The 14,407-nt window shown below is 57.5% G+C and overlaps 1 protein-coding gene across 1 annotated transcript; it reads left to right on the top strand.

Moving 5' to 3' along the window:
- Positions 1 to 2,861: 2,861 nt before the first annotated feature.
- TGME49_225270 (hypothetical protein) lies at positions 2,862 to 14,057 on the top strand (the record flags this gene model as incomplete). Its single annotated transcript, XM_018780095.1, has 3 exons — positions 2,862 to 11,894; positions 12,439 to 13,050; positions 13,460 to 14,057. 3 exons carry the CDS (start codon positions 2,862 to 2,864, stop codon positions 13,544 to 13,546), a joined length of 9,732 nt encoding a protein of 3,243 aa, XP_018635989.1. The 3' UTR covers positions 13,547 to 14,057.
- Positions 14,058 to 14,407: the final 350 nt, after the last annotated feature.

Below are 14,407 nucleotides of genomic sequence, written 5' to 3'. Positions count from 1 at the left end.
CAACGCGAAGAGCACACAAACAGTCGCTTCGCAAATGCATTGTCACTGGACTGAACTCGCTGGATGTCAGATTTGTGTCACCTAACACACACATCGGTTGTCGCCGTCCTTGCGATATTTTTGAAACACTGGAAAGACAGCAGGTGGGAAGATATTCGTAACTGTGTAAATCCAGGCGTTGTGTGAATAGTAGACAGATATCCAAATTCTCATCAAGACGCAATCAGGAACTGTAGCCTCTACATATCATCTCGGAAACTCATTCGTCCCTGTATCAGAATTCACATCGGAGCTGCGATAACCTATTTCCTGGAACCACTAGGTTCTGTGTTAGTAAGGCAGAGTATCCTCCAAAAGAGTACTAGCGTGGTGGTTGTAAATCCTGAAGTTTCTGATTTGTTAATTGGAGGGTTTGCTATTCGTGGTGTCAGTTGTACGTTGATAATTACACAATTAAAGCCTCTGATATATAGAACCGTTTAATACTCGGAGGGAACCAGCTCGAAAGGTAACCATTTGCAGGCCAACCTCATTCACGAGTCTCCTAAGTGAGGGAGTGGGGAGACTGAACAAGGAATGAACCGAATGATGATTAATGGTCCAAGTAGCAGGCCTCGAGCGAGCTGCGGAAAATGACAACGGGGACAGTTCAAGTCGTAACAGGCCGAAACGGTGCATTTCTCACGTCTGCTTTTGTTTCCCTCATTCTCGTTTCAACAAAGCATGCAGACTTTTAGCGGGGCGTGCTTCGCCGCCTTCTTCGTTGAAAATCCGTTTCTGGCACCCAGTGACTGTACCCGTAGTCTCCCCTGAAACTCTAACCTCTAGATGCATCGTGTTCTGTCCACAGGCGCACAACTGTTCTTCAGATAGATGACCGCAAAGATGGTTCTGAATCCGCTGCATAGGTTCCTCTCCCTTTTCGTGGTTCACTTGTGGTGGCCGGAGAGCACAGAGCAGCCTCCACCAACAGGTAACGCGTTGCATGTAACTCGTTTTGACGAAGGAAGAGAAATGTCCGTCGAAAAAGTGGGAAGCCTGCACAGGGAAAGGGAGTCGTTACAAACCTCGACCAATATACAGAATGGGCAGACGTCTTGGTCATTCGGTGCCTCAGTTTTTCTCTGTGAAGGCCTGAGTCGTGTACAAAAATCATAACGAATTTGGTTGTCTGTACTTCATAGCTGATTTCATATTCAGTATCCTAAGTACTATAATGTCTCTGTTTATTCGACTTGAGTCCTTCAGTTCTGGATCGCGGATCATTTGTAGAGAGGCGAGATTCTCTACTGATAATGTGACTACTCACAATTTGATCGCACCTGTGCACAGAAATTCTGGGATCAAACCAGATTTAGAGTCTACTAGTAGTGTTATGTGGAATCTCTGGCGCCGTTCCACCTGATGGCCAAAATACATTTGGTGCAGTTAATGTCGATCTTGTGGCCCTGAGTTCGATCCAGAAGCACATGCAGGCTGTAGGCTTTATGCATCGGGAACGTCGGCTGCCGAAGGCACCGCAAGATATTGCATTCTCGGCTTGTGCTGTGTAGGAGTCTGCAGCACTCGCAAGTCCGTAGATAGCACGTTTCAGTTCTTTTTCAGGTGATGACTTTATTGCCCTGCCCGTAAAAAAATCCTGTTCACGGTGAACCGAGCAAGACGTAGCAACTGCCCCCATGAAAACAGATAATGGGGGCGAGAGGCTCCAGTCCTCACGAGTGGTTGCGGTTGCGACTACCGCGTTTGTCGTGGACAACGTTCCCGCTGCGTTAGAAGTGTTTCTCGGAGCCGTTTCTCTGCCGCGATAGGGTTGTCAGCTATCACAGCTAGATCGAGGCCTGCTCAGATCCGAAGGGTTTCTTCCAATGAAGAGTTTCACGAGTTTCTATGATGGAGTCGGATGTGTCCCATAGTTCGAGTGGCTCTATTACGAGGTTTGTTTTTGAAAATTCGCAGAGTTGTGATGGCAGCTGTCTCTCTGGGGCGGCGTACTTCTGACGCAAGCGGCAGAGTAGCGTCGTCGTTCCTGCCATTCATGAGAAACAAGCAAATCGACGGTTGGCGAGTGCTGGGTTTTCACTTGTTCCAGGATGTGATGTCGACAGAAACTCTAAGGCAGTGCGCTGTGTCGGCTCACCGGTTCACTGCTTTCCGCACGGGACGGCGTTTGCGCCTCTGTCTGCTTCCAGGCGCTTCAGGAAACGATACGCGGATCTCGTAACTCAGACGCCTCCCCGGTTTCCAAGACACGCATTCACACACCCCCCTATCGCACGGCTGTCGCCCGCCAGCTGAACAACGGTGGTGACAGCAACACACGGCACCCCTTTCTCTCCCGTTGAGCATGCGGCGCGTGCATGTGTCTTCTTTTTGTCTTCTCGCTAAATGCAGGGGGCGACGAAACTTTTTTTAGCGAGTGAATTGGGTGTACCTACACCTCACGTCTGCGACACCTGCATGCGCTGAACTACCCGGCGCGCCATCGGAAAGTGCTGTCCTCTAGCACATGCGTGACAACGCGCTTTCCACAAAGCGTTAAAACCTTTCTCTCTTTGCGTCACAGCGTCCTCTCCCGTGCTGCACTGGAACGCCATTGTGACGGTCCACCATCCAAAACCTAGCTTGTTTTTCGCGCGTTCGGATCCTCGTGCAGCGTATGAGCGGATCCCGAGGAAGGCCGCTTGGCTTTTTTCCCTACACTGTTCCCCTCAACCCCCTTTTTCCCCTCGCGCCTTGTTCCCGTAGGTAGCCAAGGTTTAAAATGCCTTGTATAGCTTCCTTGCGTTTCCTTGTTCCCATATTTTCCATGGTAGAGTATCCGCTCGACGCTCGGCAGTAGCACGCGCCCGTTCCCGCCCATGGCGTCTCTAGGCGGTCCGACGCTTCTGACGACAGCTGAGCCGAGAAAACACTTTTCTCGGGCTTCTGCGTCAGTCGAAACCTTTGCTGGACCCGGCGCGTTCGTGCTGAATGGCAGTGCCGTCAGAGAAGCAGCTGCAGGATCCTGCAGGATCCCAGCCGCGCTGGACCTTGAGCGAGAGTCTCGGGCCGCGTCCAACTCAGACGCGGCACCCCTCTCCCCAGGGTTGAGGTTGACGGAGAATTCGTCCTCTTTAGTTCGATCTTATCGAGAGGCTTCCTCTCCTAGACCGGCAGAGGACGCCGCGAACAGCCACTTGCGCGACTTCGGGGCGGCGTCTGCAGTTCGCATTCCAGGCCACGAAGACCGCCCCCGGTCCAGCCACCCCCTTCGGCGAAAAGCGACTCGGCCCCCAACGCCTCTGGGGAGACCCGACAGTGCCAGAGGGATGCACACAGGCTTGGCAGACTCTCTGTCTTTCTCCACTTCCCACTGTTCGACGGCTCCGCCTGCTTCGCCAAGTCTCGCGGAACTCCCGGTCTTTCACCGTCTGCTTGCACAGACAGAGCAAGAGCACAGGAGGCGGCGGCAGGAGAAACAGCTGTCACACTGTCAGGCCTCTCGCGGCTCTCCCGCCACTCCGCCGGGAGAGGGGACACCTGTCTGCTCCCCGGAATCAGGCAACAATGCACGGGGGTCGAGTGCGGATTCGTCCGCTTTCCTGAGATCCCTTATCTGGGCTGTCGCGGAGAAGGCCTCGCTGTCTCCAGCTTCCTTGAAAGCGCTCGACACACTTGACGACGATGCTTCAGAGCCGGCGACGCTCAGGGAGTTCCCCGGCGCCCCCCGGGGAACTGCAGACCCGCCGTTTCTCCGGCACCCGTGTCGGCCGTTCTCGCAGGGAAGCACTGCAAGCTCCACAGGTCCCGCCGCGAGCGATGTGTGGGGGGAGAAGCGACGAGACTTCGCCTTTGGTCAGGAGAACTCGCCGACTGACAGCAGGGTTTTTTCCATCTCTTTCCGCAAGGAAAGTGGGGGCCGGGGCTCCAACAGCGACGTCGTGTCCATCACGGCTGACTCTCCGGACGCTCGAACGCGTGAGGTCACCCTTGCAGCGAAAAGGGCAGGAGGTGAGCGAAGAACGCAGAGCGCTGTAGGCGGTGCTAGAGGAAAAGCTTTTTTTTCTCCCAGTTCGCCAGACACTGCGGCTTCATGGGGTGCCTCTTCAGAGTTGTCGGCCCACGGGAGACCTCCCGACGAGGCTCACGAAAGTTGGCGTCTCTCCGACTCGCTCCCCGCTGTCGGGCTTGTCTCAGGTTCGACACCTCGGGTGTACATACAACGGAACCGAGTCGACGAGTGGGCCTCCCACGAGGAGGCTCGCGTGTTTTTGGCGCAGACGACCGGCAGTCTCGCGCAGAGTTCGGCGGTGCAGAACCCCGTAAGCGCATCCTTTTCCGGAAAAATCGCTTTTGCCTCTCTCCCGTCTGCCCGTCCTCCCTTGCAGAAATTTTGCTCCCGTTTTGGTGTAGGCGGAGACTCCCCGTCTTCCTATGTCCACTTGCGAGTTGCGAGCTCCCGAAGCGCAGACGGAGTCGCCTGCGCAGCCGAGACCGCACCAGCCTCATCTCCGCATCGGCGCGCTTCCTCCTGGGTCGACGAAGAAGGGAAAGAGGCTGCGCGAGATGGGGTGTTTGGACCGAGTTCCGGCCAGAAGACTTTTCTCCGACGCAGTCGTGAAGAAGGAGAGCAAAACCCGGCTTCGACTCTCCACGCTATCCACCTTCTCTCGAACCGGCAGTCCGGAGGAGGCACGAGCTTTTCACCTTCGCACCACCTGGCAGTGTCTTCACCCTTCGGCCGGGAAAAAGACTTTGCTGCGGACATGCTGCTGCGCCTCTCTCGCCTCTCGGAAGACGTCGACCGGCGCTGGCGACTCTCTTCTTGCGTAGATGGTGAGGCGGCGCGAGAGGCGGGAGACGGCGGGCGGGGTGCCGTGCGGAGGCGCCGAGCTTCTCACGAAAACCGGGAGGACCCCCCGCTATCTGTCTCGGCCTTGCGCACTTCCGACAGCTTCACGTCGCTCTCGAGAGTCAGAAGCGTCAAAACAGCAAACACCCTGTCCGCATCTGCAGCCTCTTGGAGTCGCAGGAGCTCCTCTCCGCGAGACTCGCACTTGGACGTCTGGAACTCTTTCCGGGATCCCCCTAGACATGCGGTCCAAAGCGGAGGGACTTGCGAGCCAGCTGGCCTCTCTGCCACTTCTCTCTTTCCAGATGCGGGGAGGGTATCTGCGGCAGATGGGTCTCCCAGAGATGTCTCTGTGGAGGCCTCTTTTTCAGGAGGCGGTTCTTGCCCGAACTGCGTTTCTTCGTTGCCCTCAGCTCTTCGGGACTCGCACCTGGACGACTGGGTTTCGATTCAAGTGCGTCCTGAGGCGTCGCCGTGGGCGTCTTCTCGCCGTTTGCCGCCCTCAACTGATGCACCTGCAGCCTCGCTGCGCTCTTCTGCGCCGAAGGACCTCGAGCCTTCTCTCCTTCCATCGGGAGACGGCACCTTCTCTTCTCGCGCGAGTCAGCTGGGGCGGAGGCAGAGTCCCCTGCACCATGAGGGGGCCTCCTTCTTGCAGGCCTCTCTGCGGCATGTCGCTCTCCAGACAGAACCCGCCACAACTGCAGAGGAGCCGTTGTCTGCCGAGGACTGGAGCGCCTCTTTCCGCGGGCAGGACTGTGCTGCTGGAAGGGTGATCATGTCGATGAAAGCTACGGAGACAAACGAGCACAGTGCGGAAGCTTCTCGGCGCATTCGCAGCGCCGGAGACGGACGAGTTGCTTCCATTGAAGGCCTTGCAGAGGCCCCAGAGGCGCGGCACTTCAGGAGGGCCTCCACGGACTCACGGGCGCAAGGCGGCAACCTCTACAAAGAAGAGAGAGGGCGCCATGGCTTCACCTTCTTGGAGGCGGCGTGCCCTGGTGCAGCGGAGGGGACAAGCAAAGAGGAAGCTGAAGGCCCGGACACCTCCAGGGTGTATGTACACCCCGCACGCCCTGGGGACGTGCGGTCCGCGCCGGAGCTCGAGACGCGTTCAGGCCCCGTACGACAGGTTCATGGAGAGGAGAACTTTGGCGAACAGCACACTTCTCTTTTCGTGAGTTCCGGGGCGCCGCTTCCAGAGAAGATCGTTCTGCTTCCCCGTCAACTCGAGACACTCCGCGAAGAGCAGAAGGCGATCCAGCGCCGCCAGGAACAGCGGCGCGAGCAGCAGGCGCTGCAGGCTCGGAAGATGCAGGAAATCCAGAGACAGCAACTGGCTCTCCAGGCACTCATGTCGCGTGTGCGTCTCGAAAGTCAGCCCTTGAAAGCTCAACCAGCATTTCTTTCAGAAGTGCGCGCGGCGCCTCCTGAAGAGAACAGCGACTTCCATAACCTTCCCCACTCTCCACAGGTTCCTTCCGCGGTGTCTGTACAGCTGGAGGCGGCGCTCAGGAAAAGCATCGCAACATCGAACGCAGAGACGGGAACGCACTCTCGTGAAGTTGGAGAGGAGGCTCTGAAGGTATGCCTCCACGACGCGGTGCGTCTGCATATCTCTGGGGAAGGATTGTCTCCTCTGTCCTTCGCTAACGGGCGGAACCTCGAACTCGAGGAGCCCCGAACGACGTTGCTTTCTGGGAACCTCGCCCGCGACCGCCGCACCTGGATGCAAGCCGAAGAAGTCACGAAACGTGGGCTCTCTGTGCCGACGGGAGGGGAGCTGCGCCGCCGGAAGAGAGCCCAGGTGTCTCGACAGCTGACGACCTCGCCGGCAGAGATGCTGCGGTCACTCTCACTCTCCGTGCGACCCGACAGGAGAGACGAGGAGCGCGATTTCAACGTGGCGGAGGGCGAGAGAGGAGAAGGTCTGCGAGTGGGCCGAGTCGGCGGGAGAGCCGTGCAGCCCGCGGCGCTGCATGCAGAAACACCAGGTGCCCCCAGCATTACTTCTATAAAGAGAGAGAACAGTTTTGCGGCTACGAGATCGGCTGCTGAGGTGAGGGAGATCAAGAGAGAGGGGCCGGTCTCCATTCGACGTGGGGAGCCTGTCTGCGCGATCTGCCAGCAGAAACTGCAGGTTCCAGCGGACGCTCAAGAGACTCGCGAAGGTTGCACGGATCCGGGAAGAGCGACACGACGCGAGGGCGAGGATCTGAAGAAGCAGGTTTCAGAGGGCCTCCGTTATGCTACGAAGAACGCAGAACTCGAGTCTGCTTCTGTGGATGCCGCCGTTTCTTCCACCCCGCAGCCTCGTCCTCTGCCGGCTGTCTCTCCACTCGCGCCGAGTCCACGACCGGCGTCGCCGCCGCCTCGAGGTCCCCGTCTGGGGCTCTTCTCTTCAAAATTCTGCGTCGTGAATCATTTGCGTGGAAAGGACGAGGAAGGAGAAGGGTCGAAAGGGAAGCAGTTTCCTCAAGGGCGAAGATCTGGGGGGTCAGGAGGAGGCGAGGTGGGCAGCAAAGAGATCCTGGACGCGCGAGGAGCGAGAAACGCCCTGAACATATCCTCTGGCGGTTCTGGGAGAGAGAGGAGAGACACGCGAGGAGCGATAAAGACGTCGACGATCTGCAAAAGTTGCTCGGGGCTTGCCAAGCAAAGACTGCTGGTTTCGAACCCTTCTTCGAATTCGACTCTCGGTCCCAGTTCGCAGCTGAGTTTCCGTCCGCTCGATTCGTCTGTCTGTTCTCTCTCTTCCTCTTCGTCTGCCGTGCTGGGTTTGGTCGAAGACACTCTTCCTCCAGCCTCAGGAGCAGACTGTGTTGAGTCGGTGAAAGAACGAGCTGCGGCGGAGCGTGTGGCTGATCTCACTGCGCATCTGTTGTCTTCTGTGGACTCCACGGAAACGCGGTGTTCGAGCCTCCTTTCTTCGCTTCCACCCTTGGCGCTCTCGCTGCTTTCATCTCTCCACGCTCCCGGCTCTGCTCGCCTCTCTGGCCTTCTCCAACACCTTCTTCCCCCGTGTACAGACACCTGTGGAGGCGACGGGGACTTTCGCGGCAAGGCGCGAGAGAAGAAGGGCGGCCTCTCATCGTCTGCGCTGCCAGGACAGAAAAAGGCAGAATACAGCGGACAGGAAGTGTCTCCTTTTCCTCCGGAGAAAAGATCAGAACGCAGGAAAGCGGGGCGACCGACAGCCTCTTCGCGGCCGCTGCTCCAGTCGACGCCGAGCGACGTCCTGCCGCTGCTGTGGACGGCGTGTGGGGAGAGAACGGAAACAAAGGGCAGCAAGGAAAGAGGGGAACTCTGTTCTTGCAATCGCGGGGCATATGCGCTGGCGGATGGGTCGGCGGAAGGCTTCTCTGTTCACCATCGAGCGACGACGCGCGAGGTCAAAAAAGAAGACGAACGGACGGGGCAGAAAGAGCAGAGCGAAGGAGCGCGAAATGCGAACGGGGAGACCAAGGGACTTTCGAGAGAGGAAATAAACAGCTGGGAGAAGTTCTTCGATGGCGAACGGCCCCTGACGCTCTCAGCCTTGGACGTGTCATCGTGGGCGCAGCCTTCAAAGTCGGGGAAGAAGAAAAACCCCGCCTCGTGGCAGGCTTCTTTCGATGAGGCAGGCGTTAAAAAGCTTGAGAGGAGTCAGCAGGCTGCAGAAAAACGGCACAAACGGGAAGAAAAGGAGAAATCCGCGAAGGAGCGCAGCGGCGGCGTCTCTTCGTCGTTGCTGGCGCTCGCCGAGGCTCCACGCGACGCGCGAAAGGCCATGTGTCAGGTGTACAGGCAGCTGCTGGAGGTGCTCGTGGAGCGGCTGAAGCAGAGAGAAGCGTCGGGGACGAATCTCTCGACTGGAGAGGCCACAGAAGGCCACGACACGCAGGAAGAAGCGGACAAGACTCGCGCAGCGCAGCAAAAAAAGGGAAAGGCTCGCGGACCAGACCGGGCCTTGCTCGCCGAACTTCTGCCGCTCCTGCTGCTTCTCAGTCACGAAGCGTTGCGGTCGGACATTCCGAGCGAGAACGACCGGCCAAAATCAGACGCCGAGGAGAGGCAGAAGTCGACGAGCGAGGTGGCTGCACAAGTGCGCGGGCGAGAAAGCAAGAGGTCGGAAGGAGAGCGGAGAGGAAACTCGAAAGAAGAGAGAGCCGACAGGCGTCGCGGGGTCTCCAGACGCGAGAAGAAGGACTTTTTTCCTATGCCGGCCTCCAACGGACTCGCTCACAACCGGCCGGAGAAACGAAACCCCGACAGGAAGAGCACGCACATCAAGCCAAGCAGTCCCTGTGGGGTGGAGAGACAACGGAAACGGGAAGAGAGGAAGAACGGCGAAGGGAAGGACGCGAGTGCTGCGGCGAGAGAGAGGAAACCGGTTGTCACCAACAACGACTTTGATTTCCGCCCAGAAGAGCCGCGAGGAAGAACCTCCCGCGACAAGTCCTTCAGACGCGAAAGATCCTACGGGCAGAACAAAGATGAAGTGTACTTACACCGCGAGCGACGGGACAGCAGCAGCGCGATCGAGGGCCGGGAGCCACGCCGCCGTCGTAGCGCCATGGCGACAGGTGGACCCGGGGTGCCGATTTCGCTCGAGAGTAAAGAGGAGAGACACTCGAGGGCAGCGAACAAGTCCTCGAGGTGTGCAGACACCTGGACGAAGCCTGCGAAGACACGTAGTGCGTCGAAGCTGAGAGACGAAGAGAGCGTTGAACAGAGCGCAGATTCTCACTTGAAAAGTCCATTGTGGAGCCGAGCAAGCTCTCGAGTCCCTGTGCAAGCGGTCCTTCCGGAACCGCTTGTCCGTCTCCCTCTACCCCCGGGGGACGTTGTCGACGGTTTTTCTCTGCAGGGAGCCACAGGCGAAGGCGCGCTGAGGGGAGACTTGTTTCGACACAGCCATCTTTTTGAGGAAGCGTTGAGAAGGAAGGACAGGGACGAGAAGAGAAAGAAGGCCGCAATTAGGTCGAAGGATCTCGTCGACGTGGACAAGGTTGCGCGTGGGGAAGCGGAGGGCGGAGGTGGCGCGACAGCCAAGGTTCCCTTGACTGCTGTAGAGACAGCTGAGGATTCTTCGTGGAAGGACGGGAAAGAAAAACATAGCCTCGGAAACACCGGGCGTCGAGCGCCCTCGAGACAACTCAGCACAGGCCATTTGACGGAGGAATGCAGGAACGAGAAAGGACAGAGACAGTCGCGAGCTGCAAACTCTCGGGTCGTCTGGAAGTCGAGAGAAGGGCCGGAGAAACGCGGGGCTTCACCGAAGAACGGAGGCAGCGAAGAGCGGACGACGGAGTCGGGTACTTCGCGTTCTTCTCACACTCGGGCCTCAAGCCCCCCCCAGGAGTTTGAGGAGAGTTTGTGGAGTCGAAGTTCGGAAAAAACAGCGTGGACCGGCAGATCGAGAGGTCGTCGGTCCCCCTTAGCTTCCTCTCTCGAACGCAAGAGAGGGTTTCTGATGCCGCCGTGCCCGGGCGGATATTCGAGCAGCTCTGCGAATTGTCAGGGCTCCTTCGTGTCTTCTCCAGAAAAGAGCGACAGGAAGAGCCTCCGCGAAGAGAGAAGAGGACCTCGGGACGTGGAGCCTGACATCTCCCGCGATATCGGGGCTTCCGGGTCCGAGGACGGGGCGCGGTCACGGGGGGCGTCGGGCGCCTCTCCAGCTCGGAGACATGCGGACAGGAAGAACAGACGTCGAGAACGATCGAAAAAGAAAGAAGACGGTAGACTTCTGCTTGATCTGCTGGACTCCATTCAGCTCTTCGTCGACGCAGAAACTGCGAAACGCGCCGAGACACATGCCGCCTTGCCCCCTCGAGACCCCGCGGATCTTCAGGGCGAAAAGAGGAAGGGAAAAGAGCAAAGGGAGCGATCGGCGGCCACGAGAGAGACAACAGAGTTCACAGGGGCGGCTCTGTGGCTGGCGGACGAGGGTGCAGACAGGTTGGAGACTGCATGCATCGGCGGAAGGTCCTCTGCACCGCTCGAGAAGAGAGCGACGGGGTGTCGCACACGTCCCAGGATAGAGGAGACACGAGAGAAATCAGAGGGAAGAGAACTGGGGAACGCGTCAGGCGAGACTGCTGCGTCTGAGCGTTGTGCTCTCAAGAAATCTTTCGCTCAGGACGCGTTCTTCGCGAATGGAGAGAAGAAATCTCTCGGACTCAAGAGCAGCGGTGCCCCGGCGCATGCGATGCCAGCCGAGGCCAAGCCGCCCCCCCCGTCCCAAGAAGAATGGACAGAGAGTGAACGGAAGGTGGAGGCGTTTTTGCAGACGCGCATGCGTCACGGTCGCGCGTGTGGGCTTTTTCCAGACCCTCCGCATGCGGCGGAACACCCTCAGGTCTTTCCCTCGAGCGCGAGCTCCACCTGGTGGAAGGAGACGCCGGCGCCATGTCAGCTGTCCTCTCAGGAGGCCTCTCTTGTGCTGCGAGGGAAGGTGACAGCGGGGAAGCTGAGCAGAAGAAGCGCGGAAAACAAGGTGCAGAGACCCCCCGAACGACCTCACAGGGGGGGAGTTGCGGGAGAGGAACTCGCTCAAAGTCGCGGCGAGGAGAACGAAGGAGAACCGCCAAAAGCCACAGATGAGAAGGAGACACTCAGTAGTCAGGACAGAGCCGCGACTCGCCTCGCGCCCGACTTTGGCATCGGGTTCAGGGAACTCGTTCTGCAAGACAGCGAGGCCGACGGAGGCGAGCGAGAGAGTCGCAGAAGCAGCGCAGGGGGCTTGTCAGAGTTCTTCACTCCTCTCTCGGCCTCTGCTTCTTCCTTCGCAGGAGTGGAGGCGACGCCGCACCTGAAACGCGATCTCCGAAACTCTGTGCCTCACGCATCCTGTCTTCGAAAGAATTCGCCGTCTGTCGCCCTCGTAGCCCGAGAGCTCCCCGCCTTGAGTGTCTCCGAGGGACAGCAGAGAAAGCTCAGAGCCCGTGACAACGGAAACAAGAAAGGAGAAGGTCTGTGGGTAAAGGCCGGAAGCGAGACTTCCCTCGCGAGTCGCCTCGGCTCATCTTTCCCAGGGCCAAAAGCCGTGGGGCTTGGGCGCAGCCAGTCAGACGCCCAGGTAAACTTTGCGGTTCTCTGCTTTGAGTGATCGTAGAAAGGGTTCAGGGGTCGGGGTTTAGGATTTAGGCTTGTGTGTGGGCTGCGTCGAATCCGGTTCGCTTCCAAAGTGCGTTGACAGTCGCCTGCTGCACGCGGCAACGCCGAAATGTGAAGGCGTTCACTTTAGGAGAGTTCAAGAGTGGGCCTCTTAGGCCCTGTGTATCGACAATCCCTTTCCCTCTGTTCAACTGCTGCGACAGTCGCTCAAATCTTCACAGTTTCGTCTTCCTGCCTGTGCCTTCTATTGGTAGAGTTCCTCTTCTCTTGCCTAGTTTGTGCCTCGTTTTCTTCTTTCTCTTCCTCCCTCTCGTGCCTTATTCTCTTTCGTCTTCTTCGCCCTCCTCTCTCTTTGTGCTCGATTCTCTCTGTGTGCATCTTTCGCCTTCATATGCTCTCTGTTTCTGCTTTTCGCACTCATGACTTTTTCTGGGTCTTGCAGCGTCCCTGGTTTTCCTCATCCTGACTTGATTTTCCATTTTTCCTGGTTTGCGTGTGCTTTCCAGGCCCTCCAGAGGTGCCTGTCCTATCTAAGACGATTGGAGGGCGCGTCCAGAGAGTGTTTAGCTCGACCTTCGGAGTCGAGCTTGGAGTCCAGCAGTGAGGAATCGGCGTCGCCTGCCAGCAACGGAGACAGAGTCGACACACACACATATCGCTACACCGGTGTGCCGCGTTTCCCTTCTGCCTCATCCCCCCACGAGACTGCTTCGAAGACAGCGAAGGCTGCAACTCCTGTACGACCAAGGCCACCGGCTTCGACGGCGAATAGAGACCTCGCGGGCTCTAAAAAAGAGTCCGGAGTTGTCGCTGAGGACCCGGACGGGAAGGACCGGAGGCTGGATGGCGGAGATGCGCAGCGGTCTCGACATTGGAAGAAAGGTCGGGTCGCGAGTGGCGCCGAGACCGGTGAACAGCGACTTTGGACTCTCGAAGGTAGTCGGGCATATAGCGAAGCAAGAGAGGAAGGAAAACTTTGCAAACCCAAAGGAGGTCTAGGGTTTTCGGCGACTTTGGCGCGAAGAAATGCTTCGAAGATTGGGGGCTTGAACGCGTTCAGAGCCGATCTTTTGGAGAGAGAAGACGGGCCCTCAGGCGACTCTGGAGATGACGCTGAGGTGAGCCAGATGTGAAAAACGGGGTGATTTGGAGAGATTTGGTGAGCAAAATGTAAAGTATTGTGGATGTGTGTCTCGCATCTCACACACGTGGGAAAACTCTCAGAGAAGTTTTTTGACTCGCGTGTTCGCCTTGTGTCTCTTTGTGCAACTGAGTGTGGTGGAGGCCACCTCAGCAGGTACGCGAGACTGGAAGAGAGGGCGAGAGGAGGCCGGAGTCTGTTGTGACAGGTTGTCTATTGCGTGGCGCCGTTAAATTTAGAAGTACGTACTCGTCTTGGGCGCCACGAATGAGTGAGTTCTCAGCGCTCAGGGGATGCCCCTCCAAGTGATTTAGCTTATTGTCGTCTGTTTTTGAGGCTTGGACGAAGCTCAGTCTCTCGTTTTTACCTTTCTTGCGTGTCTGCAGCTTCGAAAGCGGCTTTCGAACTCTTCGAGCTCGTCTTTCCCATACGCTGTCTTACGGTCTTGGGCACCCACAGACGCTGCAGAGTAGTGGAGGCGTGACGCGGGAGGCTATATCTGCACTTGGAGTCAGGGGAACAAAATTGGAACACTGTGGAATGCTTTTCACGCCGCTATATCTTGAGCCTGTGTGTGCCTATCGCAGTCGTGGGCAAACTGGACTGGCTGCTATTCTGAAAACCGGTCGGGGCCTTGAGAACTTTTACACTCCAGACGGCGTTTGTCGAGCCCCTTCTGTCAACCCAGTCTACCCGCGTTCGCGTGTTTGCGTGGTTCCCGCATTTCAGCTCTGCGGCTGCGTATGTTTTTTTCCTGGTTCAGCTTGTCAAGAAGTTGTCTCCGTTCTCAGCGGATGGGCGTGTGTGGGTGTTTCGTTTGTCTGCCCGACATCTTGAACAGTGGGACGGAAATTAACAAAGGTTCATGTCTGACGCTCTGAAACGGAGCTCTCTGTCGTTCAGATCAGAAGCGTGTAGTGAAACAGCCTCATGGCTTCAGGTGAATCGGCAACCAGTGCGCGGGAATGTGAACTCTGCACTCACACCAGCCGGGCATTGCGTACGGCAAGGTTCGCAAAGGTTTTTTGGCACCGGTTTTCGAACGTGGTTTTGTGAAGTGAGTCGTCATGTGTGGTGTTTGCCGATCTTGTCGAAAAGGGAGACTACATCCAGCACTTTTCAATCACTTATAAATTTGTGTAATTTGTCCGAAAAACAGCTATCCTTTATGTGCAGCTGGCTCCCCGAATGCGAGAAGCAGGCTTGTCAACTGTGCTTAAAGCTTGGAGCCTCTCGCTAGGCACATCCCTTAGACAAAAGCAGGAACCAGCATAGGACGGGAATTCCAAAGTTGTGGAGCTGTATGCCGAAGAGTAGTTTATCAGGCGTGGCTC

Source organism: Toxoplasma gondii, chromosome X (assembly GCF_000006565.2).
Source record: "Toxoplasma gondii ME49 chromosome X, whole genome shotgun sequence".
NCBI classification, from domain to species: domain Eukaryota; phylum Apicomplexa; class Conoidasida; order Eucoccidiorida; family Sarcocystidae; genus Toxoplasma; species Toxoplasma gondii.
This window is presented reverse-complemented; position numbering and strand designations above follow the sequence as displayed.